This window comes from Curcuma longa, chromosome 6 (assembly GCF_044706935.1).
Source record: "Curcuma longa cultivar G26 ecotype Majalengka, Jawa Barat chromosome 6, ITB_CL_G26_1.1, whole genome shotgun sequence".
Taxonomy (NCBI): domain Eukaryota; kingdom Viridiplantae; phylum Streptophyta; class Magnoliopsida; order Zingiberales; family Zingiberaceae; genus Curcuma; species Curcuma longa.
The window spans coordinates 10206773-10225127 of record NC_133866.1 but is presented as its reverse complement, the minus strand read 5'-3'; the positions used below and the strand labels follow the sequence as shown (position 1 = coordinate 10225127).

Sequence of the window (18355 nt, the reverse complement as noted above, 5' to 3'; positions counted from 1 at the left end):
GCCATAAGATCAGATGTGCATGATGCATAACAATAACATCTAAGAACATGTTTTGAAACAAAATTACTAAATTGATTGAACAATTACAGACTCTGAACTCTCCTTCTGATGTGAAAACCAGAAAATATAATCAGTGCGTGCATGATGCATATATGCTAAATCAGAAGCATGAAAGAAAATGTTTTACCACACAAATACAATATCATATGAAATGGTTAGAGAATCAGAAGAATAAAGAACTCTCATTCTTCTACTATGAAAATCAGTAAATAAAAGAAATACATTCTATAGTGGAACACAACTAAGATAATATTGTGCATAGGTTAGTATAAATGCATACGGCTGCTTTAATAGAACAGATGCTGATAAAAAAACTGCACCTCAATCATCGCATCTCGCCATCTACCATTGTTGCAAAGGCAACAAGCTAACTCGTAATAGACGCTAGCTGCTCCAACAACTCCTCTCTGTTCCATTTCCATGACAGCTTCAAGTGCGTCATCTACTTTACCTTCTTCCCAAAAGGCTCTGACAAGAACTGCAACCATCAAATCAGTGGAATTCTCCCCCCACATCAGAATCGATGTAAAAAAAAATTCATAAACATAGTACCTCTGTAGGTTAGTGCTTTGGGAGCTATTCCACCATTTTTCATCTTTTCAAAAAACTTGTGTACCAGATCATACTTCCCCGCTTTCAGCATGACCTTTCAACAAGCAGTTCCTGTAAGACTATAGTTGAATGTATCTCTTCAGAAAATAAGAGGGAGATGAGTATATCAGGCAATCTTAACACTGTTTGGTGCCAATATGGACAATCAGAATGTAGTATTGTATAGTGTAAACACAAAAGAGGTAAAAAGTAAGCACCACCACCACTCAATATCAAAGAAGAGGAACAAGGTGCAGGAGAGGCAAGCTCCCTTCCGTGTCTCTCTCCCAGCCTTTCCACTTGGTATTAGTATATCGAGTAATCACCACCACTCATTGGTCTAACCCAGTTTGACCAGCTCCAAAACTAACAACCACCAAGCCTTTATCCCACTAAGTGAGACTATATGGATCCTCCTACGCCTGGATCCATACATAATATTTGTCTAAGTTTTAACTATGGTTGGCAACCTAATGTGATCCTCCTCTTTTATCCAGGATTAGAACCAACCATGATAGAGTATTCGCCATGGATGGAACAAGCTCCAAAACCACAATCTCAAAATCAAGATATTGTCTTTCAGTTGTTACCCAGTCATTTAAAGTTGTTCAAAAGACTTCCATCCTCCAGTATGTAACAACCTCAAAAAAACATAATTAAAAAAAACACTATGCTGTTTAACAGATTTTCTATAAAAATGATCAAATATTATCTTGTAATGAACCTCCATCAAAATTATTCTTCTTTTACAATTGATTCATGATCCAAATCTTCATACCAGCAAACATAAGACAAATCTTCAAGATTACAGCTTTGGCTTACATCCTTATAGTAAACCATAAATTAGGTTCACCCACAAGCCACAAAACATTTGATCATCTATAACAACCTACTGAATGTGCTCACAAACAAAAATGATCTAAAGAGAACTATGATGTTGTTTTTTGCAACAGATATAAAAGCTGGCAGACTCATTGTTAGAACAAGATTATACATTAGAAGCAGATACTATGAAGAATCAAGAATTTCAGAGATCTACGGTGAATGAGAGAACATTCAGTCATATGTCACAACTTCTAGTTTTTAAGCTTCTTAACAAGCAGTTGAGAATTTCAAGAGAATAAACAAAATGGCAATGATTTTCAAATTGAGGACTCAAGAGTTTTTGCCAAGTTGAAAAATTAAAAATTTTCTTGCTTATGATATCTAAACCAAAGAGTCATCCAGAACATACTTCCATAGCTAAACCATATGTCGCTCCAGTAGGTTTTAAACCACTATGTCTCATCTGTTCCAGCACCCAAAACACTCCTTTCCATTGATGGGATGGAATGCAAGCATTCATAACCTACAAACAAGTTAACATAAAATAAAAAAGAAACAATTAACAGAATGCAGTTAATTTAATTTATCATGCAAAAAAAAAGACAATTGTAAAGAGATAAAAAAATTCACACAGCATTATAAATGACAACATCTGGCTCCAAGCAGGGATCCCAGTTTCTGCGATTCATGTTCTTAAGCTTTCTGGAGGGTTTTACTTTCATGCAATTGATAATGTTGATTAGCTCATGTACAAGACCAGCTTGACCAAGTGTGACCGAGATACTATGGTATGCAGCCATGTCTGGATATAACTGCCCATCTTCCTAAGATCATTAAAATAGGAAAAACTATATAGCTAGAAATGATAAAGTGCAAAAGAGCATGAAAATATTGAAATCAAATAAAAATATTACCTGCATTTTCTTGAATAGCTGAAGAGCTTCAATTGGTCTCCTTTCCTTTCCAAGAACAGACAAAAGCTTGGTATACACAAACCTGCAAAAGGAGCTGAATGCATCACTACCAAGTTATTCACATAGTTATTCCAAACTTTCAGTTATTATAATGATTCAAGGAAAACAAACAGTCCACAATTAGGAAAGGCATGGCTGCAGCAAGCAAGCACCAGTTTTAAGGTGAAACCCACTTCCATATGCCATACCTGCTTTTCTTATGCTTGTAGTTCTTTTCGTTGTATACCCATTCCACAACAGACAGAGCAGAACTCCACTTTCCAAGATGTCCCAGCCGTTCGACTATTTTGAGTAGGGACATCTCTGTAAACAAGATACCTGATTTCCTCATCATCCATGAAAACTTCCAATCTTGCATACTTAGGTCTGAACTGCTCAGCCTGAATGATATATAGATGCTTATAGTGGTTGCCTTAGTAGTTCAAATGTAAGCAAAGAAACTTTCTGATCATATAAGCTAAAATCAACTAGTAGTTGGTCTTCAAATTAAAAATGTAAGCAGAACATATTTGTTATTATACAGAGAAATGATGATAACCAACGTTTAGGTGATAAAGATTGATGTGCCATATCATATGAAAACATATAGTCCATATTAACATTACAAGAAGAAGAGTTATGCCCCAACTATTTGAGGTTATTACATGGATCTTATCCATCATTATGCTTCATGTAAGGTCATATCTCACATGATAACCAAACTCACTCCCCAAAATTCTGTTAGTTGATCGAGAATCATTAAAAAGCAGAGTCTCTCGAGGTTAAAAATGTGATAGCACCATTCACCATTATAACACCAAATAACAATCTAGTCAATTTGTTCAGAAAATATATTCTGTTAGTAAACTCAGAACCATCTGCAACATAAATAAGCATGGAATGATTAACAAATTAAAGAAAGAACCTTGCATTCTTGCAAAGAAGAAAAAACAATTTCATTTGAAGTGGCATTACCAATAGTGAAAGCCAATCTGAACTTTTCAAACTATCAGCCAATACAAGTTCCGAAAGAAAGATTCACATATCAAAAGGTTGTGCAACTAGGTAGAGAAGAAATATAATCAAGGAATATGTAAGAAAGAGAAGAGGCCAAGCGCATATAATTAGTACCTGTCAACAAGCAAACGAATTCTTTCTTCCTCTTCCATCATCAGCCATGATTTCGGTGGTTTTTTCACTTGTTTATTTCCAAAATCACAACCCGTATCTTCTACTTCATCATTAATCAACAACCACCGGAACCGCTCCCCATTCCTCTCCGCAAGCATCCGCCTCAGTTCCTCCAGGTGCTCAGTCCTCAGTCTCCCATCTCCGAGGGTTTCTCTCGCACTCGTAAGATCTCTCAAGTCCACAGCCTTGGATCCCTCCCATGGCTTCCCGGCGAGAACCACCGCCTTCTCGTCTCTACGGCGGAGCTCCTCCCTCACGGCACGGTACTCAGCGGAGACGGTGCGGAAGAGATCATCGTCCTCCAAGTCCTTCTTCTGCGACTCCGATGCAGAAGAAGGTTGTACTTGGAGGGCTTGTTTCTTGGCTCTGCGGAGAGCCTTCTGGGTCTCTTTCTTGCGGAGGGCGTGGAGGATCTTAGGGGTGGGGAAGACACCCTTGCGGAGAAGCCGCTTCCTGATGGCCTCGTTGTTAGGCTCGAAGGGCTTGTGATCGGATGAGGCGGCCGATAACGAAGCGGAAGGGGCAGCGGCCGAGACCGCCATGGCCATGGCCATGGCCGCGGAAAGAGGGGAGAAATGGCAATGGCTTTGATATTTTTTTCTCTTCTGTTATTTATAGAGGAGGAAATAAAGAAGAAGATAATTTCGAACTATTGGGCCTACTGGGCCTGTTTTAATGGGCAACTAAACGGCCCAGTTCTCGAACTATATAATACATCAGTGGAGACCTAGGGCAGCCTCTCTCGTCCCCCGTATCCACGCGCCGAAGCCCGAGCAAAGCGAGTGCCGCATCAAGAGCTGCAGCCATGGCGGTCGGGTGGGATTCGGACATAACTACCAGTAACTTTTATGTCGTTGATCTCATTTCTCACCTTTGTTTCTGTTTTGGCCCATTTGCAGGAAGAACAAGAGGATCTCGAAGGGGAAGAAGGGAGGGAAGAAGAAGATGTAATTTTTTTAAACTCAATTTCCATTGTTTCTATATTTTCCTTGGTCTATATCCCTTGTAAGTCTTAAAGATGTTAGCTTTACTGGTTTTTGATCTAGCGATTTGGTGTTTCAGAGTTGATCCTTTTGCTAAGAAGGATTGGTACGATATTAAAGCTCCGTCGGTCTTCAGCGTGAGAAACGTGGGGAAGACCCTTGTCTCGAGGACTCAGGGAACCAAGGCATGTTACTATCATCTTTTTAATGTAGTATTCCCTTGAGATATCTGTGACTTATATGCTACTTTACTCAAGTTGTCGCTGTGGTTTATTTAGTAGCTTAATTAGTTTTTGTTGTAGTAAAAAAAATTTTTGTTCATTTGAAGAAGCTGTCTCTTGGAAGTTCCCTATCTTAGAAATTAAATATATGTTGATGGTGTGACCATATTGTTGGCCATGAATGAAAGGGAAAACTTTAATGCTATCTTGTCGAAATTCATTATCATAGTAATTGGTGCAGATACTGGAAAACAATATCTTAGTCAGGGACAAAAATTTGGCCTTGGTTGGCAGGTGGCTCCTCTGAATCTGATCTTAATCCCCTGCCCCTCTGTTGGCATTTGCTACAATTAGGAGCGAAGATTCTAATACAATTTTGTGCCTTCCTGAGCTACCCTGAATGCTAAATTCATCTTGCATCGTATTTTTCTTAAATTATGAATTTTCATAGCTTAACACTAGCCTTTTATGTCTTCCCTTTGAATCGGTTGGTGAAGAAAATTATTTCTCAGCCAATCATACACCAGAGGTACTTTTGAATAGCTAATCAAATCCCTGCCATTTTCCACCCAACTGCCATTCCAAAATATGGAATTTTTTAGAAAAGAGAAACAGGTTTGGTTGTTATGGTGGTGAATATCAATAATATATCCACTAAACACACTATTTTTCCATGTAGAAAACTTTCTGTGATTCACTTTTGTTTTCAGTTGTCACTTTTGTTTCCAGGTATCAAGTGCAAAAAAAAATTATATGTGGTTAGTTTTTCCTGGTTAATTCAAAGACTGTATTTCTATCTTGTTGACAAGTGCCAGTACATGCAAATTGCTCAATGAGGATGTCGACATTCCCGGCTCTTGTTCTTTCTTCAACTTGTCTTTCTTTTTGTTTCAGATTGCCTCTGAAGGTCTCAAGCACAGAGTGTTTGAGGTTTCTTTAGCTGACCTTCAGAATGATGAGGACCAGGCATACAGGAAGATCCGGCTTCGTGCAGAGGATGTTCAAGGGAAGAATGTTCTGACTAATTTCTGGGTATGTTTCTGGTACTCCCACAAGTTGATCAATTTTATGCTCTTGATATTTGACCTTGTTTCCTTTTTCTAGGGAATGGATTTCACAACTGATAAGCTTCGGTCCTTAGTCCGAAAATGGCAAACTCTCATTGAAGCCCATGTTGATGTGAAGACCACTGACAATTACACCTTGCGGTTGTTCTGCATTGCCTTCACAAAGAGACGTCCGAATCAGGTGAAGCGCACTTGCTATGCTCAATCTAGCCAAATCAGACAGGTATGCCCCCATTAAACTATGCAATTCAAGTTCTCTTTTAAACCAAAAAGATTGTTGTGGAAGATCCATAATGCAATTTTTTTATCCAGATTCGTCGTAAAATGACTGAAATCATGGTTAACCAAGCATCATCATGTGATCTGAAGGATTTAGTACAGAAATTTATACCTGAGGTTATTGGTAAGGAGATTGAGAAAGCAACAACCAGCATTTTTCCTCTGCAAAACGTCTTCATCCGCAAAGTTAAAATCCTGAAGGCCCCCAAGTTTGATTTGGGAAAACTCATGGAGGTACTTTTATGGACTCCAAATTCGTTGAGCTCACGATATCAACATCTGAATCGGTAAAATGTAAACATGTCTCAAATCTTAAAAACTGCTGTGATTTGTAGGTGCACGGTGATTACAAGGAGGATGTGGGTGTCAAACTGGAGAGACCTGCTGAAGATGTGCAAATGGAAGGTGAAGCCGAACCTGTTGGTGCCTAAATGGATTTTACTTTTCGTTGTATTGGTTACCAGAACAGCACCTTTTTTTCTGGAAGTTTGCTTTAGTTTTTGCAATTTAATTCGATGAAACTTGCTGTTGTTTCAAAGTCGCTTTATTATCCATGGGAGAAGCATGGCATTGCTAGAGAAGAGAAGTACCCGTGTAGACTCTTTAATTCATGATAAAGAGAATTGAGAAGATAAAGTTGAGTGTTTTTTTTCTTATCACCATCCAAAATGATTTTCAGATAGTAAACTATTTTTTTTCTTTTAGCTATTCGCCATTTATATATTTATATATATAATGGCTCATTTAGTTAAGCATTTAAGTGTTAGAGATGACAAATGAACAACAACAAACAGGCACAGGCCCTGACATGCTTAACAGGTTCCACAAACATGCCCAAGTCTGATCTAGAAACTGGCACAACTCAGTGCGTGGCAACTGAGCATACGTCAGTTTGAACATAGATTTGGCAGCAAAAATTACAAATTGAAAATTTCGACAACTCAGAAATAGAGGGATTCGCCGTGTACATGGCGACACTTGAAAAAAAATTCGAAAACCACTAAAATGTTTTTGGAATTGATTTATTTTAACTTGTTGTCGGAGCCCTAAAAAATTATGCACGAAGCTCTGCCTAACAAGTGCATTCAAGGTTTGAGAGCAAGAGCCAAACCAAACTTAGGAGCCTTTTCCAAAGCCTTGGTGTCAAACTCACCAGCGAGGGTGAGAAATGATTTTGGTTTCAGTTCATGCTGCAGAAGAGCTGTAACTTTGCCTGAGTTGTTGAACCGTGCCTTCACAGTTGTTAGGGGATCTAATTCGTATTGCCCTCCAATTGTAACTATGTTCTTATTCGCAGAGAACTGCCTCACAATCTCCGCAACCGCTGAGGTCTTTTGTTTCTCATCCAAATGATGGAGATATGATGCTCTCAGAGTATCTAACTTGTCCTCCCTGGTCAAAAAATGCACCGTATCAATAAATTGTTTGAGAAGGCCATACATGAAGTTGACGTGGTTAAGTTTCTAAAGGCACTTACAAAACTATGGAAGCATTGTATTCTGGCTTTGTTAATCCAATCCCAAGAGTATATTTGGCAAAGTTTCCTGAGGCAGTGTCAAAACCAGCCTCTACGCCAAATGCAGCCGCTTTGGTACCGAGTGTCACAGAAAGGTCGACCACCGGAGATTGTTTCAGAGCTACTACTGAAGCAAAGCTTGCGTGATCATGGAGATATTGCAGCTCCAACTAGAAAGATTGAAATGATAAGTTAAAAATCCTCCATAAAATTTTCCATGATGTAAGTGAAGAAACAATACTTACCTTTCCAGAGTTATAATCAGGTATCTTGAAAGACGCAATGGCCTTAGAATATGGAACAATGTCTGTGATAGTAAGTGTTGTTGAGATCTGATTTAAAAAAATAGTCACTTAACTTACTGCTCATAATGGGTTTTTAACAGGGGAAAGCACAGAAAACACACATTTGAGTTTGTATCGACTTTGACATCAATAAGAGTGTTCTTGTACTTGTATTGTGAGCCAACATCAAAGGTATAAACTCCTCCTTTGTTGACTGCAGCAGCAGTAAGACCCTGAATTTCGGTCAGAACAAGTTAGGGGATTTCTTTTTGCCACAAGAAGCCAATAAAGATAACAAAGAAGCCGAAGAGTAATTTACAGTACTATAATGTAGGGTCGATCATCTGGAAATTTTGAAGAATGTAAAAGTCTAGGCCAAATATCAAAGTCATCTCTGCAGACTTCAGCAAGCGAAGTCAACAGGATTCATGCCAATACTTGACTTTTATCAGTTAAAATATCATATTAAATAACATTCAAGCAGAAATTAAGAATCACAAGTATATAAAGCAAACTTAGTCAAAACAAATGGGAATAAAGCAAATGCAACGATCAATAGGCCATAAAAAATGAAATAAAAAAATTGCAAGAGATGCAAATACAAAAACTGCCATAAGCCAATCCTATGTTCAGGGCTGCATTAAATATTGTCAATCAGCATAAATCTATGTTAAAAGCTTAGTGAACATGGATCTTAGTCATATTTGTTGAGCTTAATGAATCTTTAAATCTGACCCTAAATAGTGAGGAATAAGACCCATATAATACACCCCAAACAGTTGACGCATTCAGATTGTACTTGTTGTGCAAGATCCTGCAACTAAAATCAGAAATTAGAAGGCCAATTATGAACCTTAAATCTCTAAGTAACCATTACAAGATATGGAACCGATTCTCACAATTTTATCAAGAAAAGCAGCATTGGAATATCTAGAAAAAATTATTCTTTAAGGGTGAAATACAAACCAATCAACTTGCAAATATGAGAAGAGACAACTGAATTATTATAAGATATCAGTTAAAATATCATATTAAATAACATTCAAGCAGAAATTAAGAATCACAAGTATATAAAGCAAACGTAGTCAAAACAAATGAGAATGAAGCAATGCAACGATCAGCATAAAAAAATTGCAAGAATCACAAATAGGCCATACAAAATGAAATAAAAAAATTGCAAGAGATGCAAATACAAAAACTGCCATAAGCCAATCCTATGTTCAGGGCTGCATTAAGCATTGTCAATCAGCATAAATCTATGTTACAAGCTTAGTGAACATGGATCTTAGTCATATTTGTTGAGCTTAATGAATCTTTAAATCTGACCCTAAATAGTGAGGAATAAGACCCATATAATACACCCCAAACAGTTGAGGCATTCGGATTGTACTTGTTGTGCAAGATCCTGCAACTAAAATCAGAAATTAGAAGGCCAATTATGAACCTTAAATCTCTAAGTAACCATTACAAGATATGGAACCCATTCTCACGATTTTATCAAGAAAAGCAGCATTGGAAGATCTAGAAAAAATTATTCTTCTTTAAGGGTGAAATACAAACCAATCAACTTGCAAATATGAGAAGAGACAACTGAATTATTATAAGATGAAAACAAGAAATTAGTTATTGAGTTGAAACAAAATTTGTTTCAAATTACCCTGAAGAATGTTGCAACACTAACATGACTAACTGATAACAGTATTCAAAGGCTGTGCTCATAGTGGTGTTACATAAAGAAATAATATATGTCCAAGACACAGTACATAAATTGAAGGTGTGCCAGATTGATGGGCGTGTTAGATCTCATATTTTGGAGGAAAAAACAAGATCGTCAGGATGGAACAGAAAAAGATTTGAAATAAATGTTCTCAGCAAGAAAGTTAGCTAATAGATTCTGCTTACTAAACATGTAAAGCAGAAATGTGTTCATAAAATTCATCAAGTGCCATAGACTAAACAACATTGGATGTTTGGCATAATAATTGAAGCTCCAAAAGCCAACACCAACACAGAACAATCTGTTAGGAGTTGACACAGCTTATACAGTAAGTTTTAACGAGGTTGCCTAACTAAGGTTAACATCGTGAATTGTTTTGACAAAAGTTTCTGTAAAGATATGCTTCAGACAACATAATAAAATAGGTTAAAAAGCTTCCAACCTTATTTACAATACCTCTACCACTAAAATATATAAATATCTTACATTTGGAAATTATTGTTTAATTCATTAAAATGACAATTCAAATAAAATGGGAAATAGACTGTCGAATGTTTTTGACCATAGGAAATCATTGCGAAGGCCAAGGCCATCTTAGATGAAGAGAGGAATGCTTTTGTATTTTAAATTCAAACTGAAACCAAAATTGAAATCCTTTCTGTTTTTTTTACGTGGAACTTAACAATAAACCTTTTTTTTTTTGTTGTTCAGTTTCAGGAGGCAATCCCTAACAAAAGATTCATCCTTTCATTCTTCTCTAATGCCTTCAGTTTATTTCTGAAGTTATAGGTTTAATTTAACACCTTAATCTGCTAGGTTTGCTTTTGATTGGTCAAATTTATTCTAAATTTTTTTTCTCTATTACTATAACTAGTACAGAATAAGATTTATATTCAGTCAAACAAAAAGAGGCAAATTGTCATAGTTTGTTGAAGTTCTATTACAGCTGAATCATAACATATATGGCAAGACACGAAGCGTGAATCAAATTACTCTAACAACTATGCTTTTTAAAACATAGCAACTACTTCGTGTGAAAGAATGATTATCATGTCTAGGCCATGCAAAATGAATATTTTGGGACGTTGAGTGCTTACAAAGCGATGTTGATTATTAATAACTGTCTCATACCATTGATTAACAAACAATGCTGCATTTACGTATTCTTATTTTCTATTTATTCTGATACTTTTCGAACAATTGAATACCATGAAATTTCATATTTAGATACACATATGTTGTTTCAGAACGCAAAACGTCGAGGCAACGAAAACGCAAAAGCTAACAAGCTGTGCTGATCCCTAGATAAAAACCATAAACCCTTCTCCCATCCCACCTTTCTGCATCGCTCTCTTTTTTCCAATAAAATATTCTCAAGATCTCACCCTCTGACAGACACAAAACAACAAGTGAATCAAAGATTTTTCACACCGACTAACAATCCCAGAAAAAAAAAACAAGACAAAATAGGGAAGAGGAAAGAGAATTCAAGGTGAGAAATCAGCTGTCAGGGAGAGGGCTTACCACTCCGGAAGCACTATAAGTGGAGATGGTCAGTTTCGGGTCGTAGGTGTAGTCCTTGTTCAGCAGATCTGCATTCCCAACAACGGAATCAAAGCCAGAAAAAAATAGAAGAAACGATGCAAAACCGACTCCATCTTAGAAGCTTGACGAGGAACCGAGAGAAGCCATCAAAGGTCGGATCGGAGCATACCCTTGGCCTTCTTGCCGATATCGGAGAAGAGACCCGGACCCCTCATGGCGGCGACTGGCCTTGAGAGAGAGAGAGAGAGAGAGAGAGAGAGAAGGGATAGTGCGTCAGAGAGCGAGTTCTGAGATCGAGAATTTTAAAACACCTGGATGGAGCACGATCCGGATGCCAAATTCGTGTGCGGCCCATCACGGGCCCATTTAGGACCACAGCACTTCATTTTCCGAATTTATCCTCTGGAAAATCCAAGTTAAAATTTATGGCATATTTTGATAATTATCGAGAAGCACTTTCCCACTTCTTATGTGTTTATTATACTAATAATTTTATTAAAAATTCTGAATAAAATCATTTTAACTTTTTTCTGTAATTCTGAACTTGCTAATATCTTTCTTATAAAATATCTCACTCGATGGAGCTAGAAAGCCGAGCATCGGAGAGACCAGACGCGATCTTGATAATGAGCAATGATACACTATATAAAAAATATAATATGAAACTCAACATGACATACTGCATACAATAGATCTCACATCTACACAGTAAAACCCACATCCATACAATTGAGTGTGTCATGTTGAATTTTATGCTACATTTTTCATATAACGTATTATTTTTCCTTGATAATCGATAATGGCAACATCGTCATGGTTGCAGTTGTCCCAGAAGCCTCTCATCATACAAATCTTGCCCAGTGGTATCAACCATCAGGATCCATTCCTTTTCTACTCGTAAATAAAAAGAGCGTTATTGCAGGGAGTGACACTAATTGTAAGGAGAGGCACTCAAATTGTAAGTTCATGGGATTCCATTCATTTTTTTTTCAAAATTTTATTCAAGAAAATGGATATGCTTGTCAAGATATTTATTCAAAAAATCACTAAAACTTATCAACATATTTAAGCTGAAATTTGAACAAGTCGAATAGATAATGTTATCAATTATGCAGGTATGCTCAGGCTGCAGCGAGCGAAGTATATTAAGCATGCGCCAGAAGTAACACAATGAAACCCTTTATAAAAGTGAGAACATTAAGTTGTTAATAGCTCAGATCTTTATTAATACATAAAACATTAATTTATAACATGCATTCCAGTACCTATTGACTGCACCTTTCATCAATTGTGCCATGAGTGTGTCTTGTGCGATTAAAAGTCTGCATCGACCTAGAGGAAGGGTAATTCTGTCAACATGAGAATGAGAGAGAATATAAAATGGGTTAAAACACTTTACCTCGCAAAAGGTTGGTGCTGACTTATCGTTGTATACATTACCAAAACTGAAGTCGCCATTGCAGCTGACCAAACAAACACAATCAGGCTTGACATGTTCCACAATGAAAGGATTATCTATATACAATTTGGGTGACAGTATATGTGCTGCGCATCTGATCAAAATAGAAACATCTAATGTCCAGTCATCCCTGATAAATGCTTCCTTATTGCTCTATCCTTTCTGTGGTGATTCCCACCTCCTCTCCTTCCTCTTCCTCGCTGAGATGAGTTCCCTCTACCTGAATCTCCTGCAGGATCAGATATCTGATCATCCTTCTCCTCAGCATCCAACAATCTCCTAACAGCTCCGACAGGTAAATTGCCTCCGCGACCCAGACCATGGATCATCTCTTTCTGGGCTTGATTCACAAGAGCTGCATCTTGAGCATTTAAAACAGCAACTGAACCTGCAACTTTATAGCTATAGTTCTTCCCATCCTTGACATAAAATTGTGTCTTCTTTGAATTCCATTTTGAGTTAGAATTTGATGAAGTTTCTATCTCTGAGCCAGAGGACATTCCTGGAATAGGTTTAACTCTCTCGGTTAAGTAATCCGTCTCCTCAGTTACCGATTCGACTATACTGAGACCTAAATCATCGAATGAATCGTCATACTCATCCTCGTATTCATACTCTGCTGCAAGCGCTGCAGTCTTTGCTGCATCTTTGGTAGTTTTAGAATCAAGAATAGTAGAATCAGCCACATCAACATCAGTCTTTCTAGTGTATCGCCCAGCTGAAGATGAAAACGAAGAAGACGTGGGCCCATCTTCAACTTTACTCATCAACATGGAACCCATACTAGATGGGATGTTACCCTTAGGTTCAGGTTCTATTAATAAACCTTTCCCTTTGTCATTCCTTGCAGATGCTTGTTTCCTCGACGGAATTTGTTCTAATGAAGTATCCAAAGATAATAGATCTTCATGAAGGGTTCCTTCTAGTATTCTCTGGATCACTTCTTCATGATTCTGGTTATAAACTTCCAGACAGGCAGATAGAAATCCTCTACCATATTCGGGGAAGAGGTCTTTGATTTGACTAATTTTAGACTCAGCAATTGCAGTCTCATCGGTCTGGACTTTTCCATTGACTGAAGGGGTAAGGGTCGTAGATTCTCTCTCCCAGGACTTTGTATTTAGTGGAGTTGCAATATTAATTAAATACTGAAATTGTTCCTCATCCATATATAACCATCCTGTAAACAAAGTAGAAAATAGATAATCAGACAACAAAAATAACACACAATTACATCAAAGTTAAAGACATATCATTATTAACTACGATCCTGTTTCTAAACCTAATGCAGCCAGTTACATAGAAATTCATCAATTTTAACAGGATTCCTGTAATATACTACACACAGCGTATGCATCTTTTCAACAAGTCCAATTCCTCAACGTTGATGTCATATATATATTCCTGCAGAAGAGCATGACCTACTCAGGGAAATTAACCAAAATAAACCACTATCTGCTCTACCAAATCTACCTAAGGAATACACTACCTAAAAGAGTGGTTCTAGAGGCTACACAGGAGTCAAACATAAGAATCTTGCTCTCCAATTCCAGCAATAACCAAGTTTATGTTAGGCCACAATCACAGAATAGAAATTACTATCGATCAATCAAGCACAGTATGCGATTGACCAGGCCGTCAAAGTACAAAAAGCATATCAAAATCTCAAGTAATCAACAAACTTTGTCAATTAATTAGTTGGATTTAATCTGATAATAACCTGAGAAATATGAGTTTCAAACAAACCCACAATTTGCACCTATGATTCTCTAGGAATCTTAAAGAGCGTGAATAGCAACGAAGCAATTAGGCTCTGAAATTCATTTGCTAAATTATGATGTAAGCCACATCTATGCTCTTTAAGTCACAGACAAAGTCCTTTCCAAATTCAGCACTTGAGTTTATGAGTTTGAAATGCAATTGGATGCTCATTCAATACTACCAGGTCATGTTGAGAAAGCATTCTAATGCATTTTCAATTAAAATCTGAAATGTTCATCAACAGAATTACAGGCAAATGCAAGATGAAAAAAGAAAAGAAGCAACTGCTTTTTCAGTAACATGAAATAAATCCAGCATAAAGAAGATGGAAGTCAAACAACATACTGAATGGAATATCAAAGTTATAGAATTACTAGACAAATCACAATAACAATCAGAAACTAAGATTAACTTACCGTTACTTTGAAGGTTGTTAATGTGGTTCAAAATCTTGAACTCCTTTTCAAGTTTCTGGAGAAATCTTTCATTACCATGATTTTCAGAGAAATTATAAGAAATTTCCTCATTAATCTCTTTCAAAGTATGAACAATAATGTCACCCCTTATTACAGGATCCTCAACTTTTGCAGGTAACATTTTTGAAGTGGTCTGAAGGTTATCCTCTATTGGAGTATCACTCAAATAGCAATAGTTGAGCAATTTCCAACCAAAATTAACAATTCTTCCTGACAACATTCTTAGGCTGATAAGTGTATCAGTGACCATATCATTGGAATTTGATGCCATATCAGACTTTGAACTAGATATAATTTTAAAACCTTTCAGCAAACATGGCAGCAATGAATCATGCAACCTTGCTAGAGTTTTGAGCATATCTCCACCTCCATGACTGCGAAATCAAATAACATTACAAAATTCAGAAAAAAAAAAAACACAGATGTCTATTCCACAATGATAGCAACAAAAGCAGACACCTCATCTCAAGTAGAGAGAAGTACAAACTAGCAGGTGCATATGTAGCAGCAAATGCATCTAGCGTCATGACAGCATCATTCACAAAATCCATTACCTGAAGATAGATCAAATACTTAAATAACCATAGATTACATAAATTAGAATGGTAACATAAACATGTTGCAAAAAAAAAAAGGAAAACGAAAAGTGACTTGCCTCCAAAAAATCCTTATACAATTGATCACATCCATGAATTTCTTGTCCTCCAGATGAAAACAATACCTAAGAGCCCCATCAGTCAAATGTTTTTTGCATGCTTTGGCATTGAAACACAAACAAAAGAAGATTTCCAGATTCATTGTAATAAAGTTAACTCTAAATTTTGGCAATATTCTCCAAAAACATTTGAAATCTGAGAAATGGCAATAGAACACTCTTCAACTAGCAATCATATCTTAGTCAAAGAACACGTACTGTAGTCTACATGAACTTCTTAATCTATGAAACAAGAAAGAAAGTGGAGATCTTTGTAATAAAAGGGCAGCCCAATGTATGAACCTCCAGCCAATGCAAGGTCCCAGGGAAGAATCAGACTACATTTTGTAATATTCAACTAAAATAAGTGATTGGTCACAGTTAATTGATAAAGTTAAAAGTTGACTCAGATCATACTGAGTTAACCATGGCAAAAATTTCAAGGGCAACCCTTTAGATGGATAATAGAACTGAAGAAGACTCTGTTTATATAGATAAAAACAAAAGACCCTTCTTAGATTTTTTTCTAAAAAAACACTTCTAAGATTGAGAAATAAAACCTCTAAAGAAGAGCTGCATCGTTCATGCATAGTTTGCACTATATTCAGGAAATGGGAGACCACTTCATCAATTCTGTTAAGAAGCTTCGGCTGGGCCTTTATAGCATTGACAACCTGAGAGTAAAATGTCAATAAAGAAAAAAAAATCAGCAACAATAATGATAACAGGACATTGAATCTGTTAATATAGCACTTTCTGTTATAAAGGTCACAAAGCCATAAACAAAACATCTTGAGAAAAACATTTTGACAACCTAAGAAACTAAAAGGAAATTTGAATTCCTTTTCAGAAAATTAAAATTTTAATACAAAATCGTAAGGGACTTCTTATAGTGCCTTTTTAGGAACCATAATTTTATTTTCCAACAAAATTTGGCCATCCAACTAAGAGAAGAGTAACTAAATAAGAAAAAATAATGAATGCATCTTGGCAGATGCTAGGGACCATACCAGGGACTTGGTTAGCTCTTCATTTTCATGTCCATAGATAGCACAAATTTCTAATAGTTTTGGCAAATCAAGCAGATCCTTTTCCTGCAAGAGAGCTATACAAGGAAGAATGGATGAAGGAAGTTCATCATTCTTTAAAATTATGTTACCACGGAAAAGCTATGCCACCTGTGTGCTCTTTAATGCTGAGACAATCATTTGGCCGCGCCCCAGGATCCTTGTTGGAAGACCTGCAACAATGTTTATCATCAAATGTCCTAAGGTTCTTACATTGGTCATTATCGAAGTGTCATAAATAACAACAAGAACAGCAGATAAAAATCAGGAGAACCCCCAAAAGAAATGACAAATCACTAATAGCGAGCTTACATTCTGTAGAGAATCATAAAAACTCGCCGACATAGCTCAAGCTCTCCAACGATGACCCCTGCAACAACTCCCCTTGCCCCTCGATGTGGAAAATCATACCATCTATTCCGAAATTGCAGATAACTATCCAAAAACTCAAGCAACTCAGCGTTCCTCGCCACTGAAAAGCAAGTAAAATGTACAAAACAGAATATGGAATCGGCACGAGGGTTTTAACTAAAGGACTAATGGAAACAATGTCCCATTTTAGAAGATAAAGCGACTAAGCTTGCGGGAACCAGGATCCCAACCTTCTCTCCAGAAATCCTTAGGTCTCATCTTAAGTATCCTGGATAGTTCGTCGTTAAGGAGATCAACGACCATCTGCGACTCGACCGCGTCCAGCCCGCCGGCGTCAGCGCTGAGGCCGCAAGCGATGGCCTCATCGTGGGGCAAGTAGGCGATGAAGTCGCCTCCATCGCCGCGCTTCTCCTTAGATCTAGATCCTGAGGATGCAGAGGAGGAATCCCTCAGGGCGATGGTGAGGGATGAAGGAAGGTTGCCGCTAGTGGAAATCGATGGATTTGTTGATGCAGATGAGGAGGAGGAGGAGGAGGAAGCGGTGGTGGCGGAGGAGGGGGAATTGTTTCTGGGGACGAACTTTTTCTGATAACGATACGGCGCTCTCGATCCTTGGGAGCGCTGCGGCGGGGCAGAAGCCATGGCGTCGCGAGCTCTGAGGCGGCGGCGATGGAAAGGGGATCGACGCAGAATAACGTGGGAAAGGCGGTGTGAGTAAATTGCCGAAAAGAGGTTAAAATAAAAATTAAATTCATTTAAATTATATTTTTAAAATAATTTAATTGTTTTCTTATAAAATTTTAATAAAAAATGGAATTCATTATCAGCAATCTCACACGATCAACTTCTATGATCATCCGTAAAAAAAATAAATTGAAAAAAATATTGTGATGATATAAAATTGACAATAAATAAAAACTAATTTAACATGATAATAATTGTTGATATGCCTATGATTATTTTTTTCTTTGATTGTCATACAAATGTTCACCTATTATTATTATTTTTTAATTTCATGTTTCTCTAATTCATAAAAATCACTGAAATGTTCGACTTTGAATCATAAATTATTAGATTTAGAAATGTGTATAATCTTGAAATTGATTGTCAAAGAATTGAACACATATTTTAAAAAATAAATATAAATTTTAAGTTTTCTTATTTATATTATTTAAGATATAATTATTAGCTTGAATAATTGTTTATAAATATATATAATTTTGTATAATAAACTATACATTACATGGACTTTTGTAACGGCCCGTCCGTTTCCCCGTTATGTCGAAACCGGTTT

The 18355-nt window shown here is 36.9% G+C and overlaps 4 protein-coding genes across 4 annotated transcripts; 1 reads left to right on the top strand and 3 right to left on the bottom strand.

Moving 5' to 3' along the window:
- Positions 1-347: 347 nt before the first annotated feature.
- LOC141830574 (pentatricopeptide repeat-containing protein At5g67570, chloroplastic) lies at positions 348-4187 on the bottom strand. Its single transcript, XM_074717979.1, has 7 exons — positions 3561-4187; positions 2639-2830; positions 2391-2472; positions 2109-2300; positions 1886-1999; positions 613-706; positions 348-538 (listed from the first exon to the last, which is right to left on the bottom strand). The coding sequence occupies exons 1-7, from the start codon at positions 4172-4174 to the stop codon at positions 348-350; spliced, it is 1479 nt and encodes a 492-aa protein (XP_074574080.1). The 5' UTR covers positions 4175-4187.
- Positions 4188-4362: 175 nt separating this feature from the next.
- On the top strand, positions 4363-6821 carry LOC141830699 (small ribosomal subunit protein eS1-like). Its single transcript, XM_074718117.1, has 7 exons — positions 4363-4436; positions 4520-4567; positions 4683-4788; positions 5719-5856; positions 5929-6114; positions 6204-6404; positions 6506-6821. Exons 1-7 carry the CDS (start codon positions 4426-4428, stop codon positions 6599-6601), a joined length of 786 nt encoding a protein of 261 aa, XP_074574218.1. The 5' UTR covers positions 4363-4425; the 3' UTR covers positions 6602-6821.
- Positions 6822-6953: 132 nt separating this feature from the next.
- Positions 6954-11491, bottom strand: LOC141830736 (mitochondrial outer membrane protein porin 5-like). The gene is made up of 6 exons (XM_074718159.1): positions 11402-11491; positions 11212-11279; positions 8093-8203; positions 7932-8018; positions 7648-7856; positions 6954-7562 (listed from the first exon to the last, which is right to left on the bottom strand). The coding sequence occupies exons 1-6, from the start codon at positions 11445-11447 to the stop codon at positions 7256-7258; spliced, it is 828 nt and encodes a 275-aa protein (XP_074574260.1). The 5' UTR covers positions 11448-11491; the 3' UTR covers positions 6954-7255.
- A 904-nt stretch (positions 11492-12395) lies between these two features.
- Positions 12396-17757, bottom strand: LOC141831249 (uncharacterized). Its single transcript, XM_074718660.1, has 10 exons — positions 17292-17757; positions 17002-17161; positions 16801-16862; positions 16633-16727; positions 16183-16296; positions 15584-15649; positions 15388-15482; positions 14869-15302; positions 12632-13871; positions 12396-12564 (listed from the first exon to the last, which is right to left on the bottom strand). Exons 1-9 carry the CDS (start codon positions 17701-17703, stop codon positions 12805-12807), a joined length of 2505 nt encoding a protein of 834 aa, XP_074574761.1. The 5' UTR covers positions 17704-17757; the 3' UTR covers positions 12396-12564; positions 12632-12804.
- Between the last annotated feature and the right edge of the window lie 598 nt (positions 17758-18355).